Consider the following 19,862-nt stretch of genomic DNA (forward strand, 5'->3'; position numbering starts at 1 on the left):
GACCACTTGAGGAGTGATACCAAAGACGTCATTATAGGCAAAAAGTAATTTGTTTTCCTTGACAGCTGTCAATTTATATCTAGCATTCACCGCGAAGTTGTGAAGAGCCCATGCAAGTGAATGGAGCGTTCCACGGCATTGAGAAGACCCGTGTAATAATCCATAATAATTCAACTCGATTTTATTTTATTTTTGTATTTTTTTTCAAGTGGTGGGTACAAAATGATTCTGAGAGAGAGAGAGAGAGGGGGGAGAGAGAGAGAGAGAGAGAGAGAGAGAGAGAGAGAGAGAGAGAGAGAGAGAGAGAGAGAGAGAGAGAGAGAGAGAGAGAGAGAGAGAGAGAGAGAGAGAGAGAGAGAGGATCTTTCCCAGGACAACACACACACATGCGTGCAAGAAAGGGAGGACGGGAGATCCCGTCCCATCCATTCTTCCTCCTCCTACCTCCTCTTCCTACTCTCATTATCCTCATCCTATCCTCTTCATCCTACCTCCTCCTCCACTTCCTCCTACCCTCTGCCTCCTCACTCTTCCTCCTCCTACCAAGATAAAGGTGATGAGAGGAGAAAGAAGAAAAAGATAGAGGGGTATCTGACAACACTGCAAATCAAAATCATGTGGAACCTACCCTTGCTCCCACAATACAAATAAAGGAAAAATGGTAACATAGGGCTAACAGTCTCCCCTTTACAAGTCCCTCTGTCTCTCTGTACTGGGGTCATTCCACCTGTACAAGGGTCTGTCTCTCTGCACAGGAGTCTGTCTCTCTGTACGGGGGTCTGTCTCTCTGTACAGAGGTCTGTCCCTCTGTACAGGGGTCTGTCTCTCTGTACAGGGGTCTGTCTCTCTGTACAGGAGTCTGTCTCTGTACAGGCGTCTATCTCTCTGTACAGAGGTCTGTCTCTCTGTACAGGGGTCTGTCTGTCTGTACGGGGGTCTGTCTGTACAGAGGTCTGTCTCTCTGTACAGGCGTCTGTCTCTCTGTACAGGTGTCTGTCTCTCTGTACAGGTGTCTGTCTCTTTGTACAGGAGTCTGTCTCTCTGGAGAGGCGTCTGTCTCTCTGTACAGGTGTCTGTCTCTCTGGAGAGGCGTCTGTCTCTCTGTACAGGAGTCTGTCTCTCTGTTCTGCCTGTGTTTGGCTTCACAGCAGCGGCCCAGAGCCACCACTGATCTCACCGGGACAACACATGACATGGTCGTTGGAGCACTTTTATACTGTACCTCATCTTTTTTCCTGGGGAAGATATAGGACCCTGAGTCATGGGAACGCCGGCCTCCTTCCTGTCTCCGGGCTCCTCCTGGCGTGGTTCTCCAACACTTTATATACTTCAGGTATAAAAAAAGAACCTCTCCAGAGAGGACCTAATTAGTCATCTCTTAATGAAAACCGACCCCCCCCCCCCACACCACCCCCTCCCTGGCCTCCTGCTGATGTTTCCAGACGGCACATGTTTGTGCAGACGGAGTCGGGGGCTAGCCTGCGACGAGCTACCGTAGAGCGGCTCTTTCATTAGCGCAGCAACAACACATATATTACCGCCGCTGTCACGGCCCCTCGGACCGCCCTTTGAACACGGTGCTTCAGGCGGGGGGCGTCCATCATCGGGAGGGTCGACGCCCTAAAGGGTGAGCAATGGCTTCACTTAACGCCCCGACGTGACTTTTATTAGTGTTCTCAGCCGGGACACTCCATCAGCCTTAAGTATTTATATAACTCGAGCCTGAGCAAGCCACGTGAAGAGTAGGGCTTTTTTGGGGTCTTCAAAAGGAAACAAGCGTAGCCTCCCACCTTCAGTATATCTGAAGTAAGCTCCGTCCATAGCTGAATCCGAGTAGACGGGCCAGGGCGCCCCCACATAAACCTGCGTATGCAGATAATACACACTCTGGTGAACTGTACAGATCTGTTTGTGCGGCATGGGACTTGAGGGGGGGGGGGGGGGGGGGGGGGGGGGAGTGGTGTAGCAGCATCTGTTCTGGTTGTTGGATTGAGATCAGAGTCGGTGGGGGGCACCGGGGCAGACAGAGGTAACAGTAGCCCAGTCACGGGGCAGTGGTGGGACTGGGGCTACAGATGGCTGCTCCGTTGGACTCCGCGCCCGAGGTTCGGCCGAGGGGAGCTGAACAGCAGATTCAAACAAACTTCATGCAGATGTAGGCCTACACATTCCTACCAGAAGCATCCCAAAGCTTTTTGGGTTTGAGTCACACTTAGCGTTATTTCCCTTTGAAGAGATTGTAAAATGGTTGTCTCATCTCTCTCTTTCTCACCCTCCTCTTCCTCACCTACAGGATCTATAACACTTTGAGGGAGTGCATCAAGGACTGGAGCGGAAGGACCCTGTGTAACAACTGGCGCTACGTGGCGGAGGGCATCTACCTGGACATCCACGACAAGTTCTTCTCCAAGTGCGGGCCTCCAGTGCCCCTCAAAGACCCCCCCCTCACCATCATGGTCCTGCTCATCTCCCCGGGGATCATCTTCACCCTGCTCCTGCCCCTGCTCTGCCTCCCCCTTACCACCTTCCACAAGGAGATGCCCGGCACCCTGGGGCTCTGAGGCATGGGACACACACTTAGTTTAGATGTGTGTGTGTGGGTGTCTATCTTTTTGTGCAAATGGGCATATACAATGTATTATGATGTATGCAAGTGAACACAGACACTCACAGGCACACTGGTTTGCAGTCATCACTTGCAAAGTGCCTTAGGATTATTCAAAGGTGCTACATAAATGTATTTTATTATGATTAATATATGTGCACAAATGCATGAACGTGGGACAGGCAGGCACACGCACGCACGCGCACACACGCTTTGTGCATGTGTGTGTGGTTGTGTGTCCATGACGGCAAAATATACTTTGCCGTCTTCAAACCATAGCCATGTATGTGAGTGGACAGCAACAAGTAACCAACCACATGTCTTTCAATATATATATATACATTGTGTAAATATATATATATATATATATATATATATATATATATATATATATAAACATACACACACACACACACACACACACACACACACACACACACACACACACACACACACACACACACACACACACACACACACACACACACACACACACACATATATATAAAATACAATGCAAATATGCCTGATTGAATGTTATTTTTATATATAGATAAAAATAACATTCAATCAGGCATATTTGCATTGTATTTTATTTTCGACAAGTTGTATGTAAATGAAGCATGAAGAATCCCTTTGAAACGCATAATAAATATTTATTTCAGAAAGAAAGAAAAAAATACTTTCATTTTACAGTGCTTTGACAACCTGCTATTTGAGTGGTTAAATACATGGTCTGACAACAACAATTGTAACAAATACCAAATTATCTCGTGATGGATCATGGAATCAAACATGAAGAGAATGATTTTGTTCATACCTCTGAGCTATGCAGTTGCATATACCTAAAAAAACGTAATGATACTCTCAAGCTTCCAAACGACATCGTTCCTTTGAAAAGAAAAAGGTACTATTCAACCAGCCAGTTAAAGTATGCAAGGGATAAACATAGCCATGGCTCACAAACCCCCCGCTGAATGCATTCATTCAACAACAATAAGGGAATTTACCTCCAAAATATGTTAAAAACTACACTTATGTATTGAGTGTGTTTGAGTACTCTAGTTCAAAAACATGTAAAATGTGTTTTCAACCCTTGAAGTGTTCGACAGCCATGAATGGCTCAACATATACAAAACTCTCCAAAAATACGGCATTCAAACTCCGGAACATTCTATCGTCCTGCCGAGCTAGTACTAAACACGGCTTACTTCTATTAAAAAGCTAACGTTGTGACCACACATGATTAAACTAGTCTACTTGCATACATAGCTGATTGTCTACTTAATATTATTTTTTAAATATGATCAAACGTAATTACAGATTGCTCCGAATTGTTGAAATCCAGGGTGGGCCCGAAGCCAGGCATCCACCCCAATAAGGTGGAGGTATCGGAGGTCTAGGAATAACAGGAATAAAGCGTCCTGCTCTTTGGGCTGGGTGGTCTGACCCGGCTAGCATGGTGGTATGAGGCAGCGAGCGGCCCTGCACTACTCACACCGACTCATGTAGTGGGACTTTGAAACAGAAAGAAAAAAAGGAAAGAAGGGAATGAATGTACTTTTCCTTTTCATCTCCTATTTGAAACCACCAGAGTGGCTGCTCTCTAACTTTTTATTATCTTTAATAATAACCACCTTTCCGGTCCCTCCCCCCCCCCCCACACACACACACCCACCCACCCCTTCTCTAACTCCCTCTCTCAAAGATTTGAAACACTGATTTTACTTTCGACCCCTAACAATATTCTTCGCCTAGCTTCTCACACACACACACACACACACACACACACACACACACACACACACACACACACACACACACACACACACACACACACACACACACACACACACACACACACTATATTGAGACTATACACCGGTGTAGAAGCACTACTTCCAAAGAGTTTCCTGAAATAACAAAGTGCACGTGGGCCTGGCGTCTCTCGTGCACACTTACTCTGTGTTCTCACACAACAAAGACGGAACTTCAGAACTTTGCGCGGTTTGGACGGCTGGCCTCCCGAACTCTGCTGCGCGAGCAGAACAGCGCATTAAATTAATAAATAAGTAAATACATCAATAAACGGGTTGACAGTTATTGTAGCACCCCCCCACCACGACGGTTAGGAGTTCAGCCAGAATTTAGCGGTGGACTAAAATGACCCGTATTGAATTGGAGCAGAAGTAGGGAAAGGGGAATTTTGTTGGCGAATACATGGCACAAACTTGGCCTGTCTTGTTATGAGGGCAGGGGGGGAGGCAAGAATGAAAAACAACAGAGCATCAACCCTGACACCCTCCGTACCACTACATTCAATATCACATGAATGTGGTGAGAACAAACGTTGCCATCCATTGTCCATCTGACCATCCCGTCCCGATCCCAGCTGGGCTAAATCCCCCCAAAGACACTGGGACAAACACAGGATAGGGTCAAATCGAACAAATAAAGTAAGTAACTCATAGATGAGTTAAAGTGAGTTTGTAGAAATTGAACAATGGTATCGGCTCAATGTGCATTTTTATGCAATAATACTTGGCACAGCAAGGCTTTTTCAGTGTATCATACACAATATCGTTGTCTTTCTTACATTAACCAAATGCCATTGTTAATTATCTTCCCTCCACAGGGAAGGGTGTTTTATGTCTGTTTCCTATTGGTCCAACCACTGAAATCCCGTACCCACGTTATTTACACAAAATGGATAGAGAGAGAAACAACGCAAGTTTATAGAGACATGTTTACAGATCGGAGGTCAGATTCCCCTAAGACCGAAATCCTGCATTGTTTTGAATTTAGGGCACAGCCATCTAAACCCAAATAGCATGGGCTTCCCGGTGGCGTCAACGAAACAAACGAAATACGCACTTTAAACGACCCAGCCCTTGTGCTTTGAATCCCTAGGTCTCTCACACTCCTTCAATACCTCTCAACGTGTGGACTAGCAAAATTAATGGCAATGTCTACGTGGAATTATTTGCTGATAGAGCGGAGAAACAATGATGGAGCTTTGGTTATGGAGCGCTGGAAGACCGTTCAAAATAAAAGTCTTGAAAAGAAGTGGACTGGTGACCTGACAGCTGCACATGCTACTTGATCAATCTGCATCGCAGTGTTTTTCCTCGCGGTCTGTTTGCACGGCCGTATCTAAGACAAACCAACTGTAGAAATAGAACCAGATGGATCTTCTCAGAGGAAAAAGATAGACAAATGTTGTTCTTTTGTTCATGCCAAATTGCCTGTCTCTATGTTCAAAATATATGTGTCCATCAATAACTTGAACCGTAATCTGGTTCATTGAGATACAAAGACTACACTAGGCCAGTGCTTTCAGTCTGCATTCAAAATGTTAGTTTAATATTAGAAAGAAGATTGTTTTTATTAAGGTGTGAGTCCCATCCTCTTCCTAACTTGTCCCGTGGCTTTCAATCCTCCAAAAGGAAAACAGTTTCTATAGCAACGCAACAAACAGCCAAACTCCTGACATAACAACTGGTGAATCCCAGCCAACTGTTGAGGTCGGACTGCTTACAAAGGGGTAAACGAAAGGTCAAGTTAGTTTTGCTAGTTAGTTTCAAAGTACTATGATAATAGTATATTCTACTAACGACTCAAGACAATAGTAGATTGTGTAGCTAAACACACACACCACGCTGAACCGATTCCTTCAAAAACAATAGCAACACAATAGAGTACACTTATGTAAATAATAACATGTAAATTGTATTAGTTCGTGAAGTCATTGTACGAACAAGTACTGACACTTATACAGCCGAGAGTTCTTTCAACTTGAGCTGATCCTTATTCTTCCAAACTGCCACTCACCCTGTTGTACAATCTTCCGTCTTGGCTGTTCTTTTTGTCATGTTCTCACCGATCGTGTGGGTGTGTGTTTCTGTTCCTATTGAAGCCAGAAATAACGAGAATCACGCAATTCGCTTTTTGGAGTCAGGACAAAAGGTGAAAGTGTGAATGACACTGACAGATGTAGCTAAATTAGCCCCACCCACCCTCCCACACACTCACACTCACACACACCTATACACATTTACACAAGGTATTCGTAGTGATTCTCTAGAAATTAAACGTCAACATTTTTCATTGGTACACTAAGCTACCTACATTTACAAAATAACCACATCAAACTAAAGTACACATAAGTAGAAAAATAAGGTTTGAGGCTATATTTCAGCTCATTTTGATGTACACCTACAGTAGAATCAAGGGGTTGAGGGGGGATGTGGTGCACTATTGTGTTGGGAACATCCCTAACCATGGTGTTTTTAACTTTTTAAAATGGGGGACATATTTATGACGGGAGTCCTCACACAGGGGTTTCGACTGCCATGGTGGACACCATCATAATGTGCTCAGGACTCAGATTTGTCTAGTACGGAGATTGGGAGGGGACACTTCACTTGCTTGTACAGCACCAAAGCACACAGGCAGTTGAACTAGCATTAAGGGACATGGTAACTAAATTAACATAGGCAGTGGGACTTAGTGTAAACTCCACTCACTCCCTGTTTGGATGAAAGATCGGACTTGAATAATGGTGATCTTCATCTTAGTAGCCATATATTGCCTTTCATCCACTTGGCTTACATATTCAGACAAAACATGAACAACATTTTAAAAAAGACGATACAATGATCCACCAATTGTTTGAACAATTGAATTAACTTCCGATCTCAAAGTCGTCTGCATTGCACTTTGAGCCCAGAAACCTGCATCATATTCAAAGGGAGATGGGGGAAGGAAGGAAGGGGTTATGGGGATAGGAACGGTACTGACTTTAAAGTGACACCATATGCCCTGTCCACGCTCGCATTCAAGCTGGAGAAACGTCTGAAGCTTCTCCGGAGACTTGGAGATCTTCACAGAGGGCAACACCACCACCACAACCAATGGCACCACCGCCAACAACAACCCCACCACCAGCGCCACCTTAGGTACAATGTTTTCAAATGTAAAGTACTACAGGGAGTTGGGTGTAGAGGGAACGGCCGGACAGGGGGTGCATTCTGGATGGTTTCACTCTGTAGTGGGTCCATGGAAGGGGATTTTCAAGGGTTGGTCCCGCAGGATGTCTGGCTGACTGGCAGGCTGACTAGCTGACTTGCTGGCTGGCTGGGCATCCATATCTCAGACCAGCATGTGGATCTCGTTGTACTCGTCCCGTCCGTCTTCGTCAAAGTTTGGGGTGTCCTCGTCGCAGTCCAGCTGAGAACAGAGGATAAGGGGGGTATGTTATGATGTTGAATCCCAGTTGGGGTGGTGCCAATGCAGACCCTCCTATGTCCATGGGTCACAGAGGACAAGGTAGAGGTTAGGGGCATCTTGGTATACAGGTTAGGGTTCGGACATTGGAGATTGGTCCAACACCGTAGCCGGTTTGAAACCCTAGCCGCTATACTATCCTCCCGCTATCATGGAGTAGGCGTACAAGTAGTTTAGCCAGGAGCAGCAGTACTTAGGTCATTCATCCCCTCTCTGATCGTAGTGATATAACCCCGGTGTAGCACAGAGTAGGGCCTTGGGCTCCTTGCAGAATGGCTCTGGGTTTGATCACCACTGTAAACGTCGTTTCAGATAAAATAACGCCTGTTAAATGACAATGATAACCGTATGCGAGCTGGTCCTTGGCAGAGTGAATCCTATCCCAGTGTGCATTTCGAAAGCCAGAGGAACGACTGGTTGGACTGTCTGCCTTGGCAGACTCAAAGAGCTGGTCGTGCTCTGTGTTCACATAAGGAAAAACAGCTGGGGAGCCCAGATGAACAAGAGAGGAACACAAACTATTGAATAAAGAAGGGAGCAGCACGGTGAAGATTACACACCGAAGTTGCAATGATTAAAGCCACTGCATGTCTTTTGGATTTATTTGGGATCTCATTGAAGATGTGCAAGGGAAACCCGAGTCTGGGCGATGCCTCCGGTTTGCGAAAGAATGTGTGCATGTGTTGGTGTCAGTGTTTGTGTGTGCCTGCATATGTATGTGTGTGTCGGTGTTGGTGTGTCACTGCATACGTGTGTGTGTGTGTGTGTGTGTGTGTGTGTGTGTGTGTGTGTGTGTGTGTGTGTGTGTGTGTGTGTGTGTGTGTGTGTGTGTGTATGTGTGTGTGTGTGTGTGCATTTAAAGGCGTTTTTGTGCATTTAGACGTATACATAAACGCATGTGTAGGTGCTTATGTCTACGGGTGTACCAGCCACAGATTCTGGATCTCCATGTCGAGGGGTCGATTTCCCAGAATCCCGTTGGGGGCAGGGGCAGTGGGGTGTAGGGGTAGACGGCGTGGGGACCTACCGCCTGCAGCTCTCGCTCCTGGAAGATCCTGGAGAGGACGAGGCGGCGCAGCGGGACGGTCATGATCAGGATGAAGGGGAAGGCCAGCGACGCCTCCGTGGACTTCACCACCCACAGGCTCACGATGCACGCCAGCTGGATGAGCGTGAACATGTTCATACGCCACGTCTTCACCTGGGGGGCGGAGGGGGCACACACAGCACCGGACACACATTGGGGGTAAGCACAGAATCATACGCACACGGGGCCCGCGCACGCAGACCCACACAAACATGTGCAGAAATACACACACACAGATACAAAGACACACACATCCATGGACAAGCATGAATGTGTACAAACACGCAGGCATACGCACACGCACACGCACACACACACACACACACACACACACACACACAAAAAGCTTAGATAATACATAAGTACTCTTTTGTTGGGCTGTTCAGAAACTTTTGCATGGATGGGGCTCCATCTAGTGGAGCTTAGTAACGATACTTATTCACAACGGATTGGTTGACAACGTATGGTGTAATTAGGGTTCTAACAGACGAAAGCTAAGCCTATAAGAATGTTTTCAAATGATAGAATTCATCGCTCAACCACTTGTAAATGAACATGATCAGGACTCATCTCAACACAACAAAACAGAGATTTCACTTCCAACCTCGACCCCCCATCCTTTTGGGTGTGTTACCTTGGTAACGTAGAGGTGGTCGGGATGGTGCTTGGCGGGCGTCACCATCAGGGTGATGCGCTCGTACAGCTGGATGCCCGTCAGCGAGGTCACGCCCATGTATAGAAAGATCCCAAACAGCACGGCCAATGGGATCAGCCGCAGCACGTCGGTCATCACAATGGACATACCTGGGAGTAATTTGGCAGGTGCTTTAATCACAAGTGATTTATTAATAAGGCTGAGAAAGAAGCAATTAGTCAAATCAACATAAAAAAGCAACTGCTGAACAGAGTGCAGTGTTAATATGAATCACAATATAAGATATGCATCGATGCCTGGGACTGCAGTGAAGCATGGGACTGCAGTGATGCATGGGACTGCAGTGAAGCATGGGACTGCATCACAGTGATGCATGGGACTGCCTGATGCATTTGACTGCACAGATGCACGGGACTGCATCAGTCTGTGTTGACGTAATGGGCTCCAATGATGCATTGGATGCGTGATCGCGTGTCAGTATGGATGGACCTTACATCCCTCAGTCTGTTTCCTTGGTGAATAATTCTCTGTGTTTGTCAGGCTGGGCTGAATTCGATCATCAATAGGCTGTGATTCATAGAATGTACAGATGTAAATTACAATAAATCAGATCCTCAGTCAAAGGCAAGGCTTCCAAACTGTCTTTCGGGACTGTTATTCACCATGGATAATTGGGCCTTGAACATGACGAAATGCAATGGGTTTAGAAAATGATCTATAATAAACAACAGACATGTTTCACTTTTGGAAATATAGTGATCTGGTAAAAGGATGATTTCAGTTTGATATCCTCCTCTAACTCGCTGGAAGAAACATATTTGCTATGTGAGATGGATTTTTTCATTGTACAAATAAGGTTAATCCCCCTTAGGTGATCCCCTTCAAAATAAGAGCATACAGTAAGTGAAAGATTGTGTGCAGGGTTATGGGGAACAAAGAGTTAGACTTTTCATGCATGGACAATTATGAATTGTTGAGGGGAAAGTATTGTTTTTACTGTTAATAACATTTCTATATAGTAAAAAAAAAAACAGTACCCCTTTCATAACCTAAGATACTACTGTACTGAAAATTCAGCGTCTGTCTAAAAAGCAGATGTATTCCTATTTCCGTTCAACCCAGTGACACAGATGCCTGTCAAAGGTCTGCAACACTGTCCCAGCGTTCTGTAACCCTGAACACATTCATCACTGATGACCCCCCCCCATACTCCCACACTCTCTCACTCCCTCACCGACGAGCACAGCCACCACCAGCCCGGTCACCCTCTGCTCTTTGACCTCCTGGATGACGGGCTTGGCCCCGGGCGCCGTGGCCTTGCTCATGACCGTGAGGGCGTTGACGTGCGTGACCGAGCGGACGGTGGCGGCGGTGAGCCAGGGCAGGCCCAGCAGGGGGCAGAAGGCGCCCAGTGTCACGATGAGCAACAGGTCCAGGTGGAAGCCAGAGCCCTTCACAAGACGCCGCTCCTTCTTGCTCACTATCAGCCTGGGGAGGAGGAGAGGGAGGGGAGGGGGGAGGATGAGAGGGAGAAAAGGGACCGGGGGAGAGGGGAGAGGAGGGGGTAAGGTGAGACCAGGTGAGATGGCTTTTTCGAGTAGGGATGCCCCGATCCGATACTAGACCAAAAAATGGGCTATGTCGATATGCTAATTCAAAACTATTTATATACTGTATATATATTTGTAAACAGTTATTGTCAAGTCATATCTGACAAGTCAAGATGTTGACTTGATAATGAAGCAATATTGTACAGGCCACAATTCATGTTGTCATGTTGCATGCATCAATCAATTTATGTTACTAAATCGATTACATAATTTTCAGCTTTTTAACAAAAGAAAAATAAGTTTGAGAACCACTGCTATTGTGGATGGTTACTTCGTATTATGGAACTGTCTGTAATCAGAATGGGTAACGGTTATGAAAACATGGTATTTGTGCAAACCTAGTTTTAAGATTATATTAGATGGGAAGGGCATGGGATAGTCTAGTAGGGGTTAGAGTGTTTGACCCCCATCTTAAAAAGATTTAGGGTTTAAACCCAACTCAACTATTTTACGACTTTATAACATCTCTATTGAAAGCATTAACTGGCGGTATCAGCAGCATCAACAGAGAAAGTAACGTATGAACATGTGTGTCCTAATAGGAAATATTGAGAGGCCAGGTACGGAGTCTGCGTTGTGTCTCGTTAGCTTGGTTAGCGGCCGTCCTGCTGCGGTGATTAATGAAGTGAAATGATAGCAGGGTTAGAAAGGGTTAGCCTTAGCCTAACCCCAGATGGACCCACTGGCTGGGACTAATTGCATGACATCAGTGGCAGTCAATTATGTGGTTAACCCCTCTGCCCCCCCCCATTTTAGGTTTAGTTTTACTGCCTTTTAAAAAAAAGCCAAATGTAACAAAAAAAACCTAGAAACATGCAGAATAGAATGGTGTGGAAAATTTGAGTGAAGTATTTCCCAAGTAAACCAATGTTTTTAACTGGTATACTTATTATATATAATATTACATTTCTAAACAACCCTATTTAACTGTATTTACCCTTTTAGATGACACTAAATAACGGTATAATGCATACAGCTAGGCTAACTACCCCTAAATAAACAATACAACCATAACTGCAATTGTAAAGAGGAACTCTACCAACTGATATTTGAATTGACAACTAGGAATGTTCAGCATCTACTTTTCTATGATTGCTGCCTTCGTTCTAAGACCATTTTGGACCATATTGGTTTCATGAGAGGTACTTAGCTCAAGGTACTTATGGTCCTGTACCAACACAATAGTGTTGTGCAGTAAAATATGAGCATGTCAAAAGAGACAAGGCACGGAGTACTGTTTGCATCCCAATCCATAAATGTTTGCTCAAAATATGAAACGTGATTAAACAGCTAAAAAGTGACTAGCTGCCACCCACTGGGTCCCCTAATAGTGGGGATCGCTCACAGCCCGCGGTCGACAGATTGAGAACTCGTACTGTGTGTGTGGGGGGAACGTACGAGGTGATCTGGGTTTCCATGAAAATAAGGATGAAGACGAGCAGGGCGGGGACGATGGAGGCGGCCATCATCCAGGGGGGGAAGGGCTTCTTGTCCCCGAACGGACTGATGAACCAGCCCCGCTTGTCCGGGGACGTCACCGAGAACCCCGATGGCACGTTGAGCTTCTGCACGAAGATAAAAAGACCCCCGGGTTGAGTACAGCACATATTATGTGTTACCTTTTGCCTTCTCTTTCTTGTATTGCCTTTTACTTATTGTCCTTTCAAAAGTCGTTATCGTATGAATACCTGTGTGTATGTGTCGGAAATGGAGTAATCCAAAAGAACGGATAATAAAATGGAGATGGGGATCCCAAAGTCACCGATGATCCTCCTGGCCTGCAGAGGATAAGAACAAAGATACATAAACAACAGCGTCATGATAGATGCTTCTTCATGTATCCTTATGCTTCGAACGAATATAAGGGAAAATCCATGAAATTCAAAGCATGCTTTGAACTTTTCAGCTCTACATTCAACAGGAACGTGGACCGTCGGGATCTGACAGGGGGAGGAGAGTTCCGCACCTTCCCACCCAGGAAGCGGCTGTTGCGGAACTTCCTCAGGAAGAAGGCGACAAAGAAGGTTCCCATCATGAGGACCAGGGACAGCAGGGCCGTGTTGGGCTGGTTCAGGACCATGGCCTCGTCCTCGTGACCCTCTGAAGGGTGGCCCACTTTGATGCCGATCCAAGGGCCAGTATGGGAGTGGGAGGCAGGATAGGTCTCCATCAAGGGGTGCTCCTGGAACACCTGGCGAGACCATAACAGGGTCAACGATTGGTTAATACTAATGACGCGATAGAAACAGTAGAAGGATGGATCGTTGCTTTATAACACTATTCATCCCCAAATGGAAATTAAGATGAACTCAATTTATAACTTACTTATATGTTATGGTGTCTGATATGGTTAATAGGTACAATGACTACATCATCTGATATTGAGTATTCAAACAGCTCAAAGCGGTCAAATTGCTTATCAGGATTACTTGTTTAGCTTTGACCAGTTAATGTGAAGGATTGTGTACAGATGCTAGGGTGGTCTTACTTCACATCTGAAAGGTTCTGTGTTAAAACGCAGAGGTCTCCATTCTATCTGTCGGCATGCTTGAGCTAATATGTCCCAACCCCTACCTGGTGATTAATGATCATAATGTGTCAAAATTGATTAGCATTTATAAAAGCATCTGCTAAATAACTAGATTGCAAACACTAAACAAACTGCATTTACGCATCGCTTTTCAGAACTGTGGTCTCTCAAAGCGCTGTACAGTTTATTGCCTCAAATTCAATGTTGCAGCCATACGCACACATTCGTGCGCTGATGGCAAGGTCAACCACGCAGGACAACAGCCAGCTCAATGGGAGCACTTAGGTGCCTTGCTCCGGTACACCTCGACACTTGGCTAGGACGATAAGGGAATCACGCCAGTAGCTTTCTGGTTGAGAGCCCTCTCTACTACCCCACTGGCAGTGGTTACCTTGATGAGCTTGGAGAAGGTCTCGTAGATGAAGATGAGGGAGATGAGGAAGGCGAAGATCTCCTGGGTGAAGGGCGAGATGTAGCGCACCAGGAAGCTGCCTTCAGCCGCCACCATGACCAGCACGATGAACACCAGCCAGAAGCCGATCCACACCCGGCCCGTCAGGTACTCAAAGTCATGGGCCTGGCAGAACTGGGAACCGGGAAACGCGCACAAGGGAAACGGTTTCATCAAAACATCTGCGGGAGCTAATGAGCGGTTCTGGATTGGTAGCGATGGTTGATTGCAATATATGAGGGGAACAAAATGACGTAAGGAAATATTGTAAATATGCATGGTTTAGACTTTAACCATTCATAATTCACCAGCTTGTTGGTCTTTCGCTTAATGTCACCTGTTGGGAGTGACGGTAGGCGTTATATTGGAATATATGAGGAAAAGGAAAATACATATCTGGTGAAAATACCTCATCAAGGCCAGATGGGAAACTATTGAAAGTATCTTTATGTGGATGTTGGTCGTGGAGGTTGATTTTATTTAGTCTTTTAGTGTATTTTTGGTACTTTCTTTCTTCTTTATGCTATAATCAATAAAGTGCTTGAGTCTACAAGAGCGACCTTTGAGGCTGAGCTGTTTGAAGGCGTGGTGGAGAGGTAGTGTTTTCATCACCTTATAAAAGGCTTCTTCAAACACCAACAGGGGGCCAGAGAAGCCGATGATGAGCAGTGGCTGACCCCCCAGCAGGGAGAAGACAACGCCCAGGGTTGCCGTGGAAACGATGAGCTCCGACACTCCCATCATGCCCTCCGTTTTCTCTCCTGTGTAAAAAGGACACAGAAACCAAAGAAGGAATATTTAAAACGTGTGAATTTAAAATAGGCCAAGCTGAAGCATTATCTTACAGTGAATTAAGACCGATGTTGGTTATGAGCAAATTACAAAAAGATAATTCCATCTTTATAGCAAATAATTTATTCTGAATATTAACAAAAAGATGGTTAATATTTCCAATAAACGACAGCAATCATAAGTGAAGCACAAGCCCATGTTTCTCACTAAACCAATCCGTTTAATGTTCATGTTTGCACCAAGGGGCACTTGGCAGATTAAAACATCTTAAAAGGGACATCAAACAGTCTAAGAACCACCGACATAATGAACACAGTGTGTTTCCACTGCAGGAGTGCGCAGAACATACCGAGCAGCCCTCCGAAGGTAATGGTGGGTGACAGCGCGGCGAAGTAGATGAAGATGACGGCGGCCACACACTGGATGTCCAGCGCGTCGCGGAGGTCGCTGACATAGCGCGGGTAGCGCCGCCGGACGTCGTGGATCAGCCCGCCGAACGGGACCCCCGAGCGCTTCAGGGGGTCCACCTCCTGGTCCGCCTCCTCCTGGTCCTCCTGAGTTGCTTCTGCGGGGCAAGTGACGAGAATGTCCACTGATATCCGCAGTCTATACACAGGGACTCTTTGAATACAGGCACCCAAAGCACCTTACCTGGACACATGATCAATACGAAGGGGCAATTTAAATACAGGTACCCAAAGCCCCTTACAATGAATTATTACTGAAGCACATGATCAATACATAGGGACTCTTTAAATACAGGTACCCAAAGCAACTCGATCTTGAATAATTACTGAAATACGTGATCAATACGAAGGGAAAACTTGAAATACTGGAACCCAAAGCGCCATACAGTGAATTATTACAGAAACACATGATCAATACGAAGGGACTCTTTAAATACAGGTACCCAAAGCGCCTTACAGTGAATTAATACAGAAACACATGATCAATACGGAGGGACTTATCATTTTGTATATGTCACTAAGGGGCAGGTAAGATTAATTGATCTTGCTCACTGTCCGTGAACATTGCGGTTCAAACCAAGAACCTGTCGACCGGGAGTCAAACACAAGACTAGATCAGACGACCACCCTGCCCCCTAAACAAATGGTAAAGCTGATGAAATATATTCTTGAGCTGCTGATATATGTACATGAGCTAATCAAATATGTAAATTAGCTACTGAAACATGTACATGAGTTACTAATATATGTACATGAGCCACTGAAATATGTATATGAGCTACTGAAACATAGATTTTTCAAGAAGATGGATTATACAATACATTTCGATTTTGTATCATCCCCAATGAAACAACCGAGAGCAGAAATGCTCTTTTCCTGTTCACAGTAGTTTGCAGTGAATATCTGCCATGCAGTTAGAACAAGATGGATCATAGCTGATCATATCATCCAGGATGCTTGCAGAGCACCAACCTCATCATCTGGAAGAAGTAGCCCAAATTGTCGAAATGATTCTCAAACTTACAAACAACAGAGTATCTCCAACGTGCAAGCTGTCCTAATGAGTCAGTAAGGTCATAAAGACACTGCATATGGAAGGGATAAAGCACAACAGGGGGGGCCAGGACATTAGGTACATTATGTATGACGCGGGAGGTGATGCAGCTTAGGTGAGGCTGAGATTGCTTACCACCGCAGAAGGTTTTATGATCGACTTAATCAGCTGAAATTAAAATATTCTCCCATGACGCTTGAGCATTTTGTTGTTGCGTTGTCAAGGACACATCTGGTCAATAGTCATGTATGACCAATTTATTTTGAACTCTTAAGAGGCAAGGTCCCATTATTTAAAACGATGTACACTCTTGGAGCGTTAATGACCAGGATCGAGTATTTAATAATACTGTGGTATAATGATAGATGTTTTGGAACAAGATCAAGTCTCCAAAATTGGTTTCTGTGGTATGCATAAAAAATAAAGCACACACTTTATTTTGTCCATGTCCATATCCCAGGGGGATATGATGTGGTTTCTTTGTGGACCTGCTCCACCCTCTGAGAGAAGGATGAGGAACCTATTTGGACCTGGTCCAACCCCAGGGAGAAGGGCCTGCTCCAGTCCCTGGGAGAAGGACTGGATGAGGTACCTTTGTGGACCTGCTCTGGTCCCAGGCAGAAGGACTGCTGCTTCTTCAGCACCCGCTCCTTCCTCTTGCGCATCATCTCCTTCTGGAAGCCGGCGACCGTCTTCAGGAGGTCTTTCCCCGCCACGTCTGACGGCGGGAGCACAATGCTGCAGTCCAGGAACTCGTTAATCCCGTTCAGAAGATCCTGCCGGTCGTCGGCAAAGTAGGCCACCTCGTGGAAGTTCTGGGTGGAGGCGGGACCAGGAGCGGGATCAAAGTTAACAAAGTGATACTGTGTGGTTGTTTTGTTGGATCCCTGTACCTCATTGTTACAAAGCATTTCCTTCAACTTAGAAAGCATAGAGATATCCCATTTCCATCCAAAATAAATCTAGATTTTTTTTTAATAAAATATGACATTGGAGGGCATAAACGCCAAAGACCCTCCACAAGGGGGAAGGAGATCAGTACCATGGACAAAGGCCTTTGATGCTGTACCTGGTCAGACATGAGTGTGGAAAAGGAGCGCCCGATCTCATGGTAGTCCATGTTATTCTGGCTTGGGCCCAGCAGGACGAAGAGGAACCGTACGGGGACTGGGACTTCCAGCACCGACTCCAGCAGCACCGCCTCGTTCAGCCTGACGAACGCCATTGCTGGCTGCTCCAGAAACTCCACGCAACCTAGGGACATGGCCAGAGAGCTGCCCGTCAAGAGTGCCGCTTTACCATTCAAGATTATGGACTATGTTTAATACCATGTATCCCGGATGAGTAAGGTCAACCTCACAGAGTAGCAGAAGTACAGCACAGCAATAATTCAACAAACATTTTTGCATAAGAAAATAAAACACAAATACACATCTGTGCATGATATGCGCATTAGAACTTCAATAAAAAACACAGAATCCGAATGTTAACATAATTGAGATTAGTCATAAACATCTCACTCCTTTTTAATCTAACAGATGTTTTTTATCAAAAGCGATTTACAGTGAACACAGTCATGAAGGAGCAGGAGCTAACTATGCTACATATAGGACTTATACACTACATGTGTATTAGCCACTAATACACAAAACTACACAAATAGTCCAAATTCACTCAGAGGGCAAACTTCAAAAGATTGTGAAGGATACAAGCGAAGTGCCCAACCTACTTTTAGCTTTGTGGTTGTTCTTAGTGCGGAGCAAACAGTTAGAAAGCAGTGTGGTATCCCAAGAAGAACACTAAACTCAGTACATTCCTATCTGTGGTAATGTTGTGTTGTGTTTTGTTGTTACACCCACCACAGAGAACGATGACGGCCTCTGCATCTTTAGGGATCTTAGCGAGGAGCTTCATGGAGCGGGCCGCAGCAGGGTGGCCCTCAGGGGGCAGCGGGTGGAGCGATTTCTGGGAACAAGAAGAAGAAGAAGAAGAAGAAGGATGAGGATGAGGAGGAGGGGGTGAATACGATTTACAACAGGACGTTTCTGGCAGACCCCGATTTGTCATCACAATGGAGCAAAAACAATCTCTTTAAAAGGGATATCCCAATCAGAATCGTACTTTATCATTACACTATGATAGGCAATGAACCCCCTTTTTCCAAAGTTTGCGTTGGGTTTTATGGTTTCTTTTTTCTCAGAATGGGCTGTTTTGCGTTTGCCAACGGTTGAAGCTGCGGGGAGCTTTACGTGTTCGCAGCTAATGCATCAAGAGGGTTTAACTAGGAGCACCTGCAGGCTGACTAAGAGCAATAACTGCCACATGTGCGAGAGGAGGGTCTTAAAACAGACCCGCCCATGACCTCATCAGGGTGGGACGCTTACAAGTACAATCAAAGTGGAATCACAGGACTCAAACCACACCACGACTCTGCACGTGCAAGTGTATCTCCGCAGAACCGAGACACTCGGAACAGAACGTTTCAGAAAGCACAGAGGGGAAAGGACAGAGCGGAAGTTCATTGGTTCAAGTTCAAGTTCATTTGAAGTTAACATCCACAAATTGGATAAGTTAATGAACATATGCCATCGTGAGACATCACACATAATAATACACATCATTTAAAAAATAAGTAGCTTCAAAGGCAACCAAACCAGAGAGCCATATGGGACAACAATAAGTACGAGAAAATACAAAAAAAAGAGAACAAACAAAGAAGGACCGTCTGAACATACAAACAGGCTGACGAAGACCTCCTGCTTGGGGTCGTACACAGGCCCCTTGTCTGGGTGCTCCTCGCCGTCCTCGGCCAGCGGTGGCAGGTTGGTGTCGGGTGGGGGCGTGGGGTGCAGGTGGTTGGGTTGGTGGTTGAAGCTGCCCTGGAGGCTGCTGGTGGACTGCAGGCGGTGGAAGCGGTGCTTCATGTCACTCGGGTGGCTGGAGGAGACGGGGGGCAGTCAGGAGACACAGAGAGGAGGTTTAGCAGCCTGACACGTGGGAACATGTATCAATGGCACAACGATAAAGAACAATAGATGTTCTTTCTATGATAACTCTTTAACAACAGTGTCACTCATGTCCGTTGTTCAATTCCTAAAAGTCAAAACAACATCACTCCTTGTACTTTGGGCAGAAGAATGGGTCTTTTTGATAAGTTCACTAATGGTTTTTTCTCCGTCACACATGTTTCAGAAATTCCCAATGGAGGTGCAGGGGAAGTTCAGGTTCTGCAATTCCTCTTAAACAACCTTAAAGTTGCTCAACGTGAAGTTGGGCAAACAATGCAGTTGCTTTACGCAAGGACACATGCTAGTAACAAAAGCAA

General features: G+C 45.5%; 1 protein-coding gene across 5 annotated transcripts in view; it reads right to left on the bottom strand.

The window, feature by feature from the left end:
• Nucleotides 1-3,244: 3,244 nt before the first annotated feature.
• The window catches only part of slc4a3 (solute carrier family 4 member 3), a 53,205-nt gene continuing 36,587 nt past the window's right edge, over nucleotides 3,245-19,862 (bottom strand). For all 5 annotated transcript variants that reach the window (XM_030342913.1, XM_030342914.1, XM_030342915.1 and 2 more), the window contains 14 exons: nucleotides 19,273-19,474; nucleotides 18,397-18,502; nucleotides 17,607-17,791; nucleotides 17,130-17,352; nucleotides 15,366-15,581; nucleotides 14,837-14,985; nucleotides 14,165-14,359; nucleotides 13,210-13,434; nucleotides 12,932-13,021; nucleotides 12,642-12,808; nucleotides 10,868-11,121; nucleotides 9,613-9,782; nucleotides 8,919-9,092; nucleotides 3,245-7,834 (listed from right to left, as the gene is read on the bottom strand). In XM_030342913.1, the coding sequence (XP_030198773.1) occupies nucleotides 7,757-7,834; nucleotides 8,919-9,092; nucleotides 9,613-9,782; nucleotides 10,868-11,121; nucleotides 12,642-12,808; nucleotides 12,932-13,021; nucleotides 13,210-13,434; nucleotides 14,165-14,359; nucleotides 14,837-14,985; nucleotides 15,366-15,581; nucleotides 17,130-17,352; nucleotides 17,607-17,791; nucleotides 18,397-18,502; nucleotides 19,273-19,474 (2,434 nt within the window). In that variant the 3' untranslated portion in view covers nucleotides 3,245-7,756. The remainder of the gene's footprint in view (nucleotides 7,835-8,918; nucleotides 9,093-9,612; nucleotides 9,783-10,867; nucleotides 11,122-12,641; nucleotides 12,809-12,931; nucleotides 13,022-13,209; nucleotides 13,435-14,164; nucleotides 14,360-14,836; nucleotides 14,986-15,365; nucleotides 15,582-17,129; nucleotides 17,353-17,606; nucleotides 17,792-18,396; nucleotides 18,503-19,272; nucleotides 19,475-19,862) is intronic.

This window comes from Gadus morhua, chromosome 20 (assembly GCF_902167405.1).
Source record: "Gadus morhua chromosome 20, gadMor3.0, whole genome shotgun sequence".
NCBI classification, from domain to species: domain Eukaryota; kingdom Metazoa; phylum Chordata; class Actinopteri; order Gadiformes; family Gadidae; genus Gadus; species Gadus morhua.